Below are 16869 nucleotides of genomic sequence, written 5' to 3' on the forward strand. Positions count from 1 at the left end.
CAGAACGGTGAATAGCCTATTACAAAAAAACTGACAATTTAACACAAATAGATTTATAGTGGTTTTTAAAAGAAAACTAAATTATGTATTTCCTCTATTATAATGTGTTTATTTGATTATGTTGTCATTGCTGAAACAGATGACAGGATGCAGCACAGCGATCGGGTGAGAGTATATCTGCACTGATTCTGTGTCAGATCTCAAAGTGGAATTTGAGTTTCCTCTGTGTGGTTTCATTCAGATATCATTACATACAAAAGTGCACTGCTATTTTATGGTTTAAGTTAAAAATGAATAGATATGAATTTACATTTATTATTATTAGTGGTAGTATTAGTAGAAGTTGTAATTAATTGTTTATTAATACAGGGTATTATGATTCTGCTTTAGGGTCAGGTTGTAACAAATGTGAGAACGGTTTTCCTTTTTATTGTCCTTTATCATGATCAATGCAAATTAACAAATAAATTAAGTATAACAATAAGCAAAGCAATATGACAGTCAATGTTACAATGTTGTATTTTTCTTCTTTCTGTTTTTGGATAATGTTGCATTTAAATTTTTGAAGATTTGAAAAATAAAATATTGTTCTGTATAATTTTGTATAATGCAATTGTATTTTTGTATTTAGTCTGATATACGTATGTATGTAAATGTTAATGTAGGCTACATAAATTGGTTTTTAAACTATTGAAGTATATGCACTTTAAAATTATTAATTTTTTTTAACACTGAAGACTGGAGTAATGATGCTGAAAATTCAGCTTTGATCACAGGAATAAAATTACATTTTACAATATATTCACATAGAAAACAGCTATTAACACTTGTATGTTATTCTTTTTCAATGTAGGCCTACACCCACAGGATCTCAAGAAAACGCCAGAAATTAAAATGTGATTTTGTAACATAATAATGTATATTTTTTAAAATAGGTTTTTATATAAAAAAATAAATAAATAATAATACTTTATTATGTAAAATGTGTTTACCCCACAAGGGATATGTGTTGTGACATCCGCCCTTCATTTTGTGTTTTTCTTATGCAACAAAAATCATTTTTTATAGTCTCCCATTGATGTCTATGGAAAATTTTTTTTTTACATTTATCTAAAATTTTTAATTCCTTGATTCCTTATTGAATTAAAAGCAAGAGATGGGATAAAAATATGTATCTGTCAATACGACAAAAGGTCAGTTAAAAACCCTAACCCTACCCCAGACCTAAACCTACCCATAACCGAACAAAGCTCTGTGCGTCTCATATTGACGCTAAAGGGTGCCATGTGCGTTCGATGTAGACGAAATGTCACAAGCGTCAGTATATGACACCCTAGGATGAGAATGCGTTGGAAAGTTACGTTGCATTCAATGCAACACGTAGGGTCTACCATTGTATTGGAACATTAGGGGCGATTGCCACCCCTTGTACTTTTGTTTTTTGTAGAGAGTAGTTAGGTTGTCACGGATGTTAAAGGTACAATATGTAAGATTTTGTATTAAAATATCCAAAAACCATGCACTTGCAGGGTTATATTTTTCTTTTAATTGTGTACTAAATGCTTCAGAGAATTTGTAAATTCAGAGAAATTCACCATTTAAAATAGTACCCATCCCATAACTTATCGCCTGTCAATGACGTAATATCCACATTATCCCTGGTTTCCGCTTGTACTGCCTTAGTAACCATGGCAACAGACGTGGACAACTGCGTAACGTCTAGCACACGCTCATGCTGTTGTTGTTCTGTTCAAACATTATGGACCATGGCAAGCAGACTTAAGGAGAAATAAAACAAGGATCAATATCAGTGTGGCGTTTTCAAGATGCCGAGAGCTTCACGTCCGAGACTAACTTGGACTTGACAGAGTCACTCTTGCATGTACTTTATTAGACAGGTGAGCAAATGTACATAAAACTAATCAATGTTATATAGCTCAACATCATGAAATGTTAGAATATGATCAGTATGTTGTATGTTGATCAGTATTACATGAACAGTTGATTTATTATGTCTAAGCTCAACCCGCTCCTCTCAGATGATTGACAGCAGAAACGAACCAATCAGAATGCCACCTGCAAAACTGAAAGTAAAAACGGAGAGCGGCAGAGAACAGCACGGGAGAGAGAAAAATAGCAAAGAGCACCAGAATCAGATTCAGAATAAACAGAAAATACTTCAAACTTTGCTAAAGTTAGTGTTTTAAACAAGTATTAACTTGAACATCAAAACATTATTTTAGCTAAAGTCATTTGTATTCATTGTGCCTTTTGCCCCATTTGTCTGTGTGGTAACATTTGCCACCTCATTCATTTATAAGATTTTTAATTCAAATAAAACACTTCTATACTTTATTTTCACACAAAATCTGTTACTCCATTAGTGTTCAATAAAAACATGTATTTTGCTGAAATCATACACTTTGGGAGTGGTGAAAAGCACATTTTTCTTAAGGTGTGACTTTACCCCTGTTGTTACTCAATCCCTCCAGTGGTCAAATAATGTTTAATTTCTAATGTTACAGTTTCATTCATAATGCTATCATTCATGTTGGTGTGTGTGAGAGAGGGTAATTTAGTAACACTGCACATGTTTATTAGTAGGTTTTATTATAATAATGTAAGGGTTTGTTTATCCTAAAAGTCACTGTTTGGATTTAAATAGGCAAATACCTAAGAGTCCATGCCTGGATTTCACACATGAATTGTCAGTCCAGACTATAGACTGTAAAAGATACAGACTTTAAAAATCATTCAAAGTCTTTGGGATGAGCTAGAGGAGACTTTACAGTGTGCTTGACTCGTGCATTGTCACTACAAGATCTTTGATGCACCTCTTTATTAAAATAACATCATTTATTTCCATCAAGAGGTGCATACATTTTTGGTCAAGATATTTGATATACTTATGATACAATATAAATTTATTTTTTATTTAGGGAGATCTTATAGTTTATTATATTTTTATTAATTGCATTGGTGACCAGGTGTTATTCCTATTATGATATGTAGATGGAAACAGTGATTTATTTCAGCCGATTTGTTCAAATACTGATTCATTCAGTAAGAAAACACCACGTGTTGCTTAGAGGCGGAGCGGTTCTGTGGAGTTTGGATTGGATTGTGTGTGTGCAAAACAACAACAACAAAAATATTCGGATAAACACTCTTCTCCTGTGATATCTATTATATCATATTATGTTATATAATAAAATGATCACATACATGGGCTTTTTTATGCCATTTTTAAATGGGAATTTTTTTTTTTTTAATTAATTTTGATGATTGCGAGATGACAGAAGAAAGCCAATCTAAAATGGCCGACGATGTACTATATGGACGACATCAGTGAAGGTGGTGCGCAACTTGTGGTTTGCAGTCGGATACACGTGGATAATGGCGGTGTACAGAAAAGACACAGCTAGACAGTGTGGGTTAGATGGCCTACTTTCTTTCACCACCTCAAAAACATCAAAATGAATACAAGATGTAGACATACATATATGCATAAATAAATGTGAAAATAAATAAAAGTAGAAATAAATAAATGCATACATAAGTAAATAAAAAAAAAAGAAGAAAGAAAGAAATGTGGAAAAAATACAATTATACATAAATGATGAAATAAAAGTATAAATGGGCCTTGGCCTTATTTTTATTTATTTTTTACATTTCTGAAATATATTTGTTTGTGTATTTATTTATGTATTTGTTTTTATTTCTTTGTATATTTGTTTTTATTTCTTTGTATATTTATTTATTTATTTATTTATTTATTATTATGTCAGCTTTGTCATTCCATAGTTGGGTACACTCCAGACAGAGCACTTTATGGTTAGGCCAACATAAATTAACAACATGAATAGACAATATATAAGATACGGTACAAAATAGGCTACAGAATGTAACACAAGAATAAAGAATGTAAATAAATAAATAATATTATTGACAAAAAAGAATGTATCCAAAAATACTGTGTTGAGTCAAAAGTGAATTTCAATGTGCATTAAGTTATAAATAGACCGTTTAGTTGAGTTTCTGGATGTGTGAACCACTAAATTAAACTAACACAGAAAACACAATCTCAGACATTACAATAACAACACATGAGAGTGTAAAAAGCAGAGAATTAATGTGAACTATGAGGTGTGAGTCAAGGCTGTATGAGCTCTAACATTTATTCCAGTAGATACGGTATTTGATCATCGTTTTTTGGGGACATTTTCATACACAGCCTCCTTCTTTGATTTCTGCAAGGAAAAATGCAGTCATATAAAAAATTAAAAAAAAGGAACACAATTTGGCTTTAAATTTAAATACCTGATAATGAACTGTTTCTGTAAAATAACTTATTTGTCCGGCCATAGTTTTAAGTTTAATGTATTGTATGTATTGTTTAACGATCGCTGTCGTCTATGTAATGTATAATCTATATTTTTATCTGGAGGATAGTCTATTTTCTAGTGTTTCTAACACGAATCCACGATAACTGTACTTGGCAGCCTCTGGCCACTGATGAACGGCGTTCTATTGCGCATGCGCGACTTTACCTGCTGCTAATCCGTGACGTGTTGATCTCTTGTTGCATTGCTGGAAGATATCAGATTCGATCGAATCAATGACAATCAGCGTGCTTTGCCCTTTCAGATAATGAAATCACAATAATACCAACATATCATGTAGTAAGAAAAATATTGCGCTAAAAAAGTTTTTATTTTTTATAACTGACGAATCTGCGTCACATGGAGTACAACGTCAACTCACCCTGTTATTCAATTTATTGCGCACTTTCTAAAAATACGTCCAAGCTTAGAAACTTGATCTAGTGATAAATAAGGACGAACGTCTTCAGGCATCACTTTCTCCCTGAACACGGAAGTGCCGTTATAACTCACGATGGAGAAGATAAACTTAAGTTGACGTTACTTTCTTCCGGGGACCACAAGGCAACATAACTTCAGAAAGTTGACTGACAGCGACATGCGGGTTTGTAACAGTAAGGTAAATAAATACGAGAATTTTTATGTTTGGATGAATCACTGAACATAATAATTTATCAATGACCTTTTATTGTTATTGATTTTGATTTGTGCTAATTCATTTGTAGGACTGCAAAATGGAACTGTATGTTAATTTTTACACTGAGGTACAAACAATAGGCAAATACTTTGTAGCCTAAATAGTAAAAAATATTTTATTTTTTTATTTTTTTCCTGTTTAAGGCATTTTACTCACAAAAGCTTGAATCAGACTGACTGCAACAACTTGCAACACAGTCATAAATGATCTTACCATTTTTTGTGTTTTTTGTTGACAGGATGCTGAATTATTTCCTTCTTCCTCCCGGGTCTGAACTGCATTAATAATCACAGAAACAGTATGTTAAAACAACAATGTTTTTAATCCTATATTGACATTTGTACCTTAAAAAAGAGAAATATTTCGCTTATGCATTAATTGCTTGCTCTCCTGACCTATTTTTCTACATTTCCTGCAGAAGCAGAAGATCAGAACGACTGCAACAACTATCATCAGAGATCCAGCAGCAGCAGAGATCAACACTATCAGAGACACTGAGACTGGCTGTGAAGTAGACTGACCGTCCCATTCTGAAATGATAAAGAAAGAAGTGAACACATCAGTATGATCTACAACAGAAGACAGAGATCAGGTCAGTAAACACACACATATATCATCAGTGCTGCTGTACCTGCACATGTGTGACAGAGTGTGTTGATGTCCAGATGTGTGGTCTGGTTGCTGATGGGATTGTTCAGCACACAGCTGTAGGTGTTTTTATCCTGATATTCCACCTCCAGAGGTAGAGAGAGACTGATGCTGAGATCACACACACTGATGCTGGACAATACACTGATTCCTGCGTACCAGGAGAGAGTCGCATCACTCACATTCAACACTGATGAACACACCAATGAACAATTTGATGATGAAGAACAGTTTCTGCTGATGACAGGAACAGGCAGACGAGCTGAGAAAACATGAGCGAATAAACAGAAATCTGGATAGATCTAGTCAACAAAATTGTATTTTCGGCTCAATGTGTGAGTGAGTGTTTAGTGTGATGGCGGTGATTAAACATTTCAGTATGTAAATAGTTTAGTAATATTCTGGTTTCAGTGCTAGTTAAACTCAATTGACAGCATTTGTGGAATAATGTTGATAACCACAAAAATAATTTCCATTTGCCCCTATTCATCAAGTACCTTGGGTGAATGGGGATTTTTGGAATTTAAGGAGAGAGTGCAGGAAGTTAGAAAGTTTATGGAAATCAACAAAACTTCATGTTCATTTTGAGCAGTTGAAAGGGCTTTTTGTTCATCAGCAAAGGCTGCAAGCTGTTAATATCTCAAAATTAATAACTACTAACTGCCATAATGCAAGGTTTTTAATCAAAACCATCAATAGGCGCTGTTCCACTGTCAGCCCAGTGCAAGTTTAGCCCCTCCCGTTCAAACCGCCCCGCTCTAAGCAGGACTCAAACCCTGGGCCTGTCCGCACGGGAGACGGGCGTTCTAACAAGAGGTGGTACCATTTAAAGCGAGCCGTACCGTACCGTACCTGTACCATGCAGTGGAAAAACGCCACAAAGTGAGTCGTACCGAGCCATACCGTACCATGCAGTGGAAAAGCGCCATCATTCATCCTCCCTTTCTACAATCAACTGTGGTGTTCCACAGGGCTCCCTGCTGGGACCAAACCTGTTTTCAATTTAGATGTTACCTCTTGGATCTGTTATCCGGAAAATCATATAAATTGCATATGATTTACAGTTATATTTATCACTGCACTCCAATTATCGACAAGCTGTTTTTAAGATATTACTATTGACATATGCTTACAATGAAAAGTCAATGGGGTCCTTCTGTAAATGTTCAAAAACTGTTACAACAAGACAAAATACGTAAGCAATGAGCGTTAAGTTAACATCGGTTTAGAGTAAAAAAAAAAATCATTAAATAATTGTATTATATAACTTTATTTCCATGACAGTTTAACTCCTTAGACCCTTAAAATTACTTTAAAAATGATTTAAGCAGTTAATTGAAGCCCTCCAGAAATTGTGTTGACACAAGCGCTTCACCTTAATCTTGAGTTTTGCTTAATAAAAAAAGTAATGAAATATTTTATACATTTATATTTATATCAACCACAAATGCTGTTGATAAAACATAATTTGTTCTGAATATTAATAAAAATAATAATAAAAAAAAGATTATTTGAAGGGCAGGACAAATGATCGCTACTCACCATATATAGAAACACTGAATGTTGTTGATGTCAGGTTCAGTCCATATATCTCTTCTATATAAACTCCAGTATGTTCAGTTCTGGTGTTTGTGATGGTCAGAGATCCAGTTTGATCGTCCAGCTTCAGTCTGTCTCTGAATCTCCCATCAGAAACATTATATGTGGAGGAGATTTGCTTCTTTTTATTCATTTTAGCTATGAGAGCATTTTCAGCTCCAAATTTCCACATTATGTAGTCGTCTTCATGTATTTGAGTATCATCAGAGTTTAGAGTAACAGAATCTCCCTCCATCACTGACACTGAATCACCAAACACACCTGATGCACAAAAGATTTTACACAGATGCTCCTGATGGTTTACAAAACCTGAAATCAGCTGTTCTTTGTAAATAACTTACTAAAGAAATGTATATGAACGTTATATTAACGGTGTAATTACAGCATGGAAAGTTGAGTTTTTCTAGATATTAACATAATTTAAAACCCACGAAAATGTGGCTCAGCTGTGAAGAATGTCACTGATATTTAGCAAAAACAACATTTATAATTTTTTATAACTTACCTGTCAGACGACACCAGCACAAACAGAACAAAGCAATCGTGTGAAACATTCTCACATTGTGACATAAGCAGCTCATCTTAGTCAAACTGAAACCTGCAGAGATGTGGATTGGTTTGCTTGTAGGTGGGCATTAATTCACAGAAGAGTGGAATATGGTGCACATCTTCCTATATTTCATGCTGAATTAGAGCTTATACATGTGAGATTTAAATGGTTTTTATAATTCAACTTAATTCAAATCAATCAAAATTAAATTAAGTATAAATTATTGTGTATGGATTTAACAATTTACACCATCTGCAAACTCCTATTGTGGTTCTAGCTGCTCATCTTAGTCAAACTGAAACTGCTGTGGTCGGTTTTCTACAGAGATGTGGTTTGATCTGGGCAAACATCTTTTAGTTTAGAAAGTACATTCAGTGTACTTGTGTTTAGTTTGAAGGTGAAGTTTTTCTTCCTGTGCTGCTTTTAATGAACCTAAGAGTTGATTTCCTCACAAAACAGCTTTAAAGTGTAAAAAAAATACTGAATCCATAAAAAACATAACATACACAGATTGACAGGCCAAATTAGCAATAGGCGTTTGCAGGTGGAACGGGTGGGACATGTCCCCACCTCTTTTTGAGACATCTTGTGGTACAGATGTATCTAATACAAAGAAAACCTCTAGTTGAGTAGCAGACTCTCTTTTCATTCTGGTGAAATTACAAAACAAAATGCACAAAAACTTGTCCCTACTCTTGATATACAATCACTGATTAAAGGTACACTATGTAACTTCATAGTAAAAAAAATATATATATATATTATTATTATTATTATATTTATATAATGCTTTCCTGGGTACTCAAATACTAAAAACATATATGTTTGGTCTAGCACACACACAACACATTATAGACTTTATGTAAAACTATAATTGAGTTTTAAGGCCCGTTCACACCAAGCACGATAACTATAAAGATAACGATAAAGATAACTATATATGCGTCCACACCAACGACCGATAACGGTCTTTTTATTCTAAGCATTTATCCCGGATGATCCAGATCCATTTTAAATGCGCGAGACCTTTAAATTAGAATGGATTCTGATTGGCTGTCAGTGTTTTATCGTTCGACAGCTGGAAAAAAAATCGTTCTGAAAGTGATCCCAACGATATCGTTCCTCATATCTTTATCGTTATAGTTGTGGTGTGAACTCTGTTATTCTTTAATATGGAGAACGATTTTTAGAATTATATCTTTATCGTTATCTTTATAGTTATCGTCCTTGGTGTGAACGGGCCTTTAGGCTGCATAGATTAGGTCAACCAGAACCGGGAACACTTCCCATAAATCCTGATGTACTCGTTACATCATAAGAAGAACAGCGTCTACACTAATATTAGTCTCTCTGTTTATCCCGAGGTTTAATGCAGTCCGCCGGATCCAGGCCGTATCCAGATCTGATGAAGGACCTGCGCCTGGACACGACGACAACGCAGTCCTGAAGTGTCAACTCTCTCCCCTGTGAAGGCCTCCTTCCCTTTCCTTTACCTCTGTACAGATAAAGCGTTGTCGGGATCATTCCGGTTTACGTGGCCACGTGGACATAAATAATTCTGTATTATAAATTTTAAGGCCAGACAAGTAGTTTGTTGAGGGTTTATTTTAAAAGAAGGACTACACACCTGCACACATATATTCAAACGCACATACATGGACTGAACACATAATGTGCTTATGCGCAGAGATAACTGATAATCCATTTGCACCTTGGAAACTATTTCAGGAAGTGCATTCTCGAGACACCAGGCACTGTTTTGTGCGGATGGGCGGCCGGAGTGCCGTATTGTTAAACAATTCATATTGTTAAAAGCACTTTGTAAATTTAGGTGACTTGACTTGACTATATGGGGATGATTAGGAGGAGGATGAAGGAGGCCATTGTGCAAATTTGGCCAGGATGCCGGGGTTACACCCTTACTCCTTTTTTCGAAGGACATCCTGTGATTTGTATTGACCACAGAGGGTCAGGACCTTGGTTTAACGTCTCATCCGAAAGACATGTCCTTGTCTTCGATATAGTGTCCGCATCACTGCATTAGGACCCACAAAGAGCACAGGGTGATTGCCCCCTTCTGGCCTCACTAACACCTCTTCCAGCTGCAACCTGGTTTCCCCAGGAGGTCTCCCATCAATCAGATACTGACCAGGCTCAACCCTGCTTAGCTTCAGTGGGCAACAGGGTGATATGGCTGCTTTGGCCCTTTGTTAAAAAACAAAACTCCATGCATTTTGCAGAAAAACATTGTTTTGGTTGTGCTTGGGCTCTGCGTGACTGTGAAACTGTAAAAACATTTAGACCACTTAACTTAGTGACTGCTATCGGGATGTGAAGAGAGTTTCGACCAGTATAACATAAAAAAGAAAAAAGTTCTTGAACAAGGGATATAGGGGCAAGGAGATAGGAAAGTTGAGTTTTATTGTATTTTCTTTACTTTTTTTCCAGTAAATTAGAGATTAAAAAAAATGTTAGTTGTTTTGCTTAAGTTGCTTATTGAAAAATAAAACCTTTATTTATATTCACTGATGATTATATTTGTATTGCCTTATTGCTAGACTACTTGTTGTCTTCACTTGCAATTCCTTATGCTTCTTTCATTCTTGCAGCACATTTATCAGCATATCTCATCAGATACTCGTCTGTTTCTTCTGAGTTCAGTGCAAAAGAATCCAAAGCATGGAATAAAATCATTGAATATTGTTTCTGCTGCCGGTTTTCCCAGATGTGTTCTTTGTTGCATTTGCTTGAACACACCTGATAAAGTGGTCAATGTCAACCAGTATGTATTGTTACAGTCCTGACTAGCTTCTGTTTGCTCATTTGTGTTTTCCTGTTGCCTAGGGGCATTTGTCTTGTTTTGTGTGTTCTCTCTTTGTGTGTTTGCAGGGTAGAGTCAAGCTGTGGTTGATGTGGGTGAAGAATAGACTGATAAAAAGTTCCTTCTTCCCCAGTGTTGTTGTCGATTGTGGCCTTTCCAACACCAGGAGTTTTTGAGTATTCATTTGTTATTTAGTCTTTTTTTTTCTGTTTTGATGTTGTTTGCTTGATTAATTTATGCATTACCTTAATAAAATCTACTTTTTGGTTAATTTAATTTGCGTGTGGCCTCGTTATATTCCCTGAGTCAGGTGGTTTTGTAAAAGTACTCAGTACTCAGTCATCTTTATTCCTCTCCATGTGAAGATAGAAACGAGTTAGAAAGGAAATATATAAATAGAAAAGTAGTTTTAATGCTTCACATTGGAGCACTATCATGGGATACGTACTTTTATCTTTGGTTAACAGGAGCTGATCTGACCATCAACAACCTCTCTCTCATTTACATTTTTATGTATTTTTAATTTTATTTTGTTTGTCAGTGTGTGACTCAGAGTGATATTTATGGAAGATTGTTTCCATCATGGAATAAAAATAATAATAACGGTAAGTCACCTCACAAGTCTAATTTTTTCTTTCATTTTATTTCACACAATTCTGACTTTATAACTCGCAACTGATATGTTTAAGCTAGCGATTGCGAGGAAAAATCATCTGAATTGTGAGATAAATGGTCACATTTTTTTTTTCGTGGGGGAAACTAGCTTCCATAGATTTCTATAGCCATGACGTTAATATTGCAGTCAGTTATAATGCTTATTGTGTACTTTCAAGTTCTACCAGCAGTATGGGACAAAATTATTTTTTTATCTGGACTCATATGTATTTTATTTATTAAGTCTCTCACATTACTCATGTTACATGATATATAGGTGTGTTTACATTTTTTTAAATGTCAACTAAAATAATAAACTATCATTTCAACTTGACATGGTCTTTAAATTCTGTTTACATAATAACAAGTAATTGGCTATACTACTGCCATAAAAGTGCATTAAGGCTACGATATTTTACAAACGGTTGGCTCTGGGATAACTGAAAAGCCGTTTTGCTCCAACCACATGCAAATTAGAACGTTCTCTGCGTCATCGCTCTACATTCCATTCAGCCTGTCAGTTTCACTCAAGTAACCTACTAGTTTTAGGCTACAAGTACGCCCTCAAAGCAGCACACTTTTATGAATCAGAATAGCCATTCAATTTCTGTGGGAAAATGTCGCTTCTCTTTAATTTGCTCGCGGTGATCTTGATTTCAACAGACCACGGTAAGACAAGATGTGTTACAATATCTTTTGCAGAGTTGCACTGATTTATTTGAACGAATATGTATCGTAGTGATGGTAGGATTATTATAGAGTGACAACAAATCATAGAATCAGCCCAAATCTGTTTCATTGGCGTTTTGTAAATGACTTCGTAAAAACCAGGCACAAAGAAAATACAGTGTATCAGGGCTCTGTCACAAAACCAAGAACAAACTAGACCGAACCCTGACAAACATGGTATGATACTGTTAGTAAATATTATTTTACATCAGTGCATTAACTGATCAAATGTAGTCTAATGAATAAAATGCAATGTAGCCTAAACGTTATTTACAGGGAGGACTAAAAATATTTTTAAGAAACGGTCTGTATTATGAGTCTTGATGCTGTGGAAAATTGCACATTTTTCTGAAATATTTTTATGGGTAATAGTTGCATAGTTTTGTTTTTCTTACGTTAACTGGTTCTTCTCCAGGTGTGTCTGGTGTTGGTTCAGATGAAGTGTCAGTGATGGAGGGAGATTCAGTCACTCTATACACTGCTGTTCAAACAAACCAACAAGAAGATATTAAATGGTATTTTAATGGTCTTCTCGTTGCTCAAATCAGTGGAGATCTCAGTTTTATCTGTACAGATGTTCAGTGCAATAAAGATATTGAGAGATTCAGAGACCGACTGAAGCTGGATCATCAGACTGGATCTCTGACCATCACAAACACCAGAAACACAGACTCTGGAGTTTATAAACTGCAGATCTTCAGCAGCAGCAGAAACAGTGATAAGATCTTCAGTGTTACTGTTCATGGTGAGTCATATACAGTAAAAACGTTTAAATGCAGTTTATATATTTTTAAAGCACATTGTTAATGTGTGCTCATATGCACAGCCCAAAATGGTTCTTTTCTGATCAAAAGTCAAGAAAGGGCTTATGCAATCGCAGTCATGTTCACAGTTCTCTCATGTTGTGTAGTTTGTATTTGTTTTCAGCAAAAGATCCTCCAGCATCTGTTGGTTTGTGTTTCAGGTGTTTCTGCTGCTGAAATAGATGAAGTGAAGAGAAACGAGGGAGAATCTGTCACTTTTGATCCTCCTGTAGCAAGAAAACCAAATGATGTGATGACGTGGTATTTTAATGACACTCGCATCGCTGAAATCACTGGAGATCTCATTGATATCTGTACAGATGTTCAGTGTAATGAAGATACTGAGAGATTCAGAGACAGACTGAAGCTGGATCATCAGACTGGATCTCTGACCATCACAAACATCACAAACACAGACTCTGGAGAATATAAACTACAGATCTTCATCAACAACAGCAGCTTCAGCATCACTAGAGTGAAGAGATTCAATCTTACTGTCATTGGTGAGTGTATAATTTAATCTTTCAATGCATTTTCCTTTGATGAATGAAAAAAAAAACTGTTTAATATTTTTTAAATCAAGTCACTTGAGTTGTGGACTTTTTTTGAGCTTTGCCCAATAACACTTTGACTAATGTTATTAACTTGATAACTTGAAAAATGCATTATATTAGTTTTCCAGTGACCGCTGCTGTTTCATGTTGATACAACTGATGATCAATAATAAGAAGGGTCTAAAGTAAAGAAAAAAAAAAAAAAAAAGTATTTCACAACAATGTGTGTTTCTCTGTAGCTGTTCCAGGTTCAGGTCTGTCTTCAGGAGCTGTAGCAGGAATAGTTGTTGGTGTTCTGCTGGTGTTTGCTGCTGTATCTGCTGTGATTTACTGTCATCACCAGAAGACCCATGCACCAGTATCACAGAGTGTAAGTATTACATACAGCTGATTTAACAAGATATATGAGATTTACTGTGCAAAAACAAAGTTTTGCTCTTTACTTTTATTTTTTATTATTATTATTTTTTAACTGTACAGAAGCAGCTATTCACTGGTTAAACAGTCAAAACAATCAAAAAACACCAATAACTCCCAAATAAACATTTTGTACAGTTTGTGTTTGTGTAACTTAAACATCAATCCTTCTCATCACTGAAACTGTCACGTTTTGGGTTTTGGTTCTTGTTCTTATTCTTGTTTCTCTGTCTTGTTAATGTGATTCTCTGTTTGTCATGTGATCCTGCCATGTGTCTTGGTCAGTTCTTATCGTTGCACTGTTGTGGTTGTTCCGTTCCCGAGTCTTGTTCCTGTTCCTAAGTCTGAGTTTGTATTTGTGAAGTTTTGAGGTTATTTAATAGAAGACTGCTGCACTTGGATCCTGCTTCCTCCTCTGCTTCAACCGAACGTAACAGTAACTTCTGTGAATCTGTGTTTTCTTACAGGAGGATGATGCTGACAATAACCCACCACCTGATCCCAATGTCATTCAGGGGGGTGATGCTGATAACCCACCACATGATCCCAATGACATTCCTTTGGAGGACATGGAACATCCTTAAATCAGACTCAGGCCAAGGCTCCCAATAAAACAATGGACACTGAAGAGAATCTGGAAATGATGGAGAGACGAGGATCAGCTGAAACTCTCATCACTCACAGAGTAATTGCATCACGATTCCAAGATTTCAGCAGTCGGCACCAATACCAGTAAAAACTTCACCTATTACATACCAATTTAACCAATTTCACGAGTTCACACTTACTTATAATTAAATGGAGTGGAGCTTTATATGTATTTAGCGTGCTGTCCGGGGAAGAGGCTCCGAGCTCGGGATTTGGCCCATAACCAGAGTACTCCACCTGTGGTAGTAGTTACTAGAAGTGTGAAGAAGGGGTGGTGGAGGAGGGATTCTGATAAATTGTCAATGAACAGAGGTAAGTCTGCTATATATATATATATATATATATATATATATATATATATATATATATATATGTATGTGTGTGTGTGTGTGTGTGTGTGTGTGTAAGCAATAAGGTACGAGAGGCTGTGCTGTCGTGGAGTGCCTGCAACCCCTTCAGCCGTTACTTATTCGCGATACAGCACTTGTCTCGAGTGCATATATATATATATATATATATATATATATATATATATATATATATATATAATTTTTTTTTTTTTTTTTTTTTTTTTTTCTTCTAAACTGGAACCAAAACCAGCCTTAATAAGCTTGGAATATCATTTATTTATTTCAAAGTTGGTGAAACATTCAGGTATTTATTTTGTTCTTTGCCCGTAATTAGATGCATATACAGTATGACACAGCAGGCTGTGTTAAATGTTGTTACTCTGGCGTTAAACATGAGAAATACAGCCATAATAACACACAAATGTGTGTATACTTGATAAAACAATGCAATTCAACTTGTAAATCTTCATACATTAGGTAGATATTTATCTTCATCGCTGAAATGTGCAAAAATGAAGTTCACCTGAAGTTGTGAACAAACATCTGTGACATTTTAAGAGGTGCTGATTCATTCTTTCATTTTATCTGTTGTTATGTGAGGAGATAAACATTTTTCTCTATCTTTTGTCTTTTTCAGTTCTACTGAGCTGTGATTGTCGAGGGTTTTTTTTTTAATTTTTAATTTTTATTTTTTTACTCATGGCATGAGTATTTTGCTGATGTGTTTGTTAGAATATTATGACTGTTTGATGGAGATGATTGCCTTCACTTTAATACTCAGCTTTTCCAGCTTTAAACTTGCAGTGTCCTTTTTTTCTTTGGCAGCAATCTTGATCCCTTGGTCCTATTTTTAGATTTTTCTTTTTGTCTGGTGCTCATTGTAAATATATTAATCAATAGAGGTGTTTCATGATTTTTATTTATGTCGGGTAAATATTTTAAGAAAATAATTTAAGTGTCAAAGCTAATATATGCTAAACTCCTCTCAAAAGCTTTTATCACAGATCTAATCCTAAATATGAACTGGACATGAATGTTGTAGTTTTCCTAACACTGAGGTTTTATTTTTTTTATAGACAATTTTTATATTTGTTTTAGAGACAAATATTGTGTATCTTGCATTCTGGGCAGAATATTTCCTTATCTTTACATCAGCCAAGGGAAAAAGTGACTTGAAGTAAAACCCACAAAAACACTGTTTTCTTTCTGAAACTAATTAAGGAAATTAATGTGAAAATTCTTTGTATATTTATGTGATAAATATTATTAAAAACATACTCATAACATATCTGTGCGTCTCTAAAATATATTTGTTATCAGAAATATCTAAGCTAATATTGAATCATCTAGTTACAGGAATTTCAGATTATTTTCTGCTCTTGCGGCTCCTTATATACCCACGCGGTGGGGCGATGTTCGCGATGCAAATTCCGCAGACCCATGGTATTTTCATAACATTGGCTTGTTTTCTAATACTCGAAGGTAATAGGACTCTCTAGCGAAACACCCATTTTGTCAGTCACTGACGTATCTCGTAGTGACTGACTGAAAGAGAATGTGAGATCCTGGTTTTGACACGTACTCAAGTAGTACAGTAGTATACATACTGTTTTATTAACCTGTTAACTGTCACGGGCCCACCGGTGGGCCCAAATCCATTACATATTTAAAACAGTAATATCCTATACTAAACCTAAACTAATCTTGACAAACTATATATCATTTGAAAGCTTACAATCTCTAGTTTTCATATTTGGTGACTGGTTCTCAAAATAAATTACAGAGGAGCCGTAATTTATCAATTTGCATCAAGAATATTTTCATATTCCTAAGGCGTGTTCAGACCTTTATTTTGAAATAGCAATGAACATTTTTAAGTGTTTCTTAGAGGTTGAATTCATATCAAAATCTGCCAAACTTCCCATATTACTTCTGAATAGAATGTCTACTTCATAAATTGTATGAAAATTGTGGAAATAATGGTTCAGATCACCACATATGGTAATGGAGGCGCCCT

At 35.0% G+C, this 16869-nt stretch overlaps 1 protein-coding gene and 1 long non-coding RNA gene across 3 annotated transcripts in view; one reads left to right on the forward strand and one right to left on the reverse strand.

Annotated features, from left to right (window-relative positions):
* The window catches only part of LOC307169827 (cell adhesion molecule CEACAM1-like), a 444926-nt gene extending 430478 nt beyond the window's left edge, over positions 1-14448 (forward strand). The window contains exons 1-5 of one of the 2 annotated variants that reach the window (XM_079890656.1): positions 11901-12020; positions 12496-12825; positions 13045-13386; positions 13677-13807; positions 14322-14448. In XM_079890656.1, the coding sequence (XP_079746782.1) occupies positions 11969-12020; positions 12496-12825; positions 13045-13386; positions 13677-13807; positions 14322-14438 (972 nt within the window). In that variant the 5' untranslated portion in view covers positions 11901-11968 and the 3' untranslated portion in view covers positions 14439-14448. Of the gene's footprint in view, positions 1-11900; positions 12021-12495; positions 12826-13044; positions 13387-13676; positions 13808-14321 lie in introns of those variants that run through there. The other variant, XM_079890655.1, reaches the window with a different exon arrangement.
* The window catches only part of LOC307169900, a 351093-nt gene extending 336629 nt beyond the window's left edge, over positions 1-14464 (reverse strand). The window contains exons 1-2 of the long non-coding RNA XR_013823233.1: positions 14392-14464; positions 14320-14349 (exon numbers count right to left, since the gene is read on the reverse strand). This is a non-coding gene — a long non-coding RNA (uncharacterized lncRNA). The remainder of the gene's footprint in view (positions 1-14319; positions 14350-14391) is intronic.
* Positions 14465-16869: the final 2405 nt, after the last annotated feature.

The sequence above is a fragment of the Squalius cephalus genome, assembly GCF_949319135.1.
Source record: "Squalius cephalus genome assembly, chromosome: 13".
Lineage (NCBI taxonomy): Eukaryota > Metazoa > Chordata > Actinopteri > Cypriniformes > Leuciscidae > Squalius > Squalius cephalus.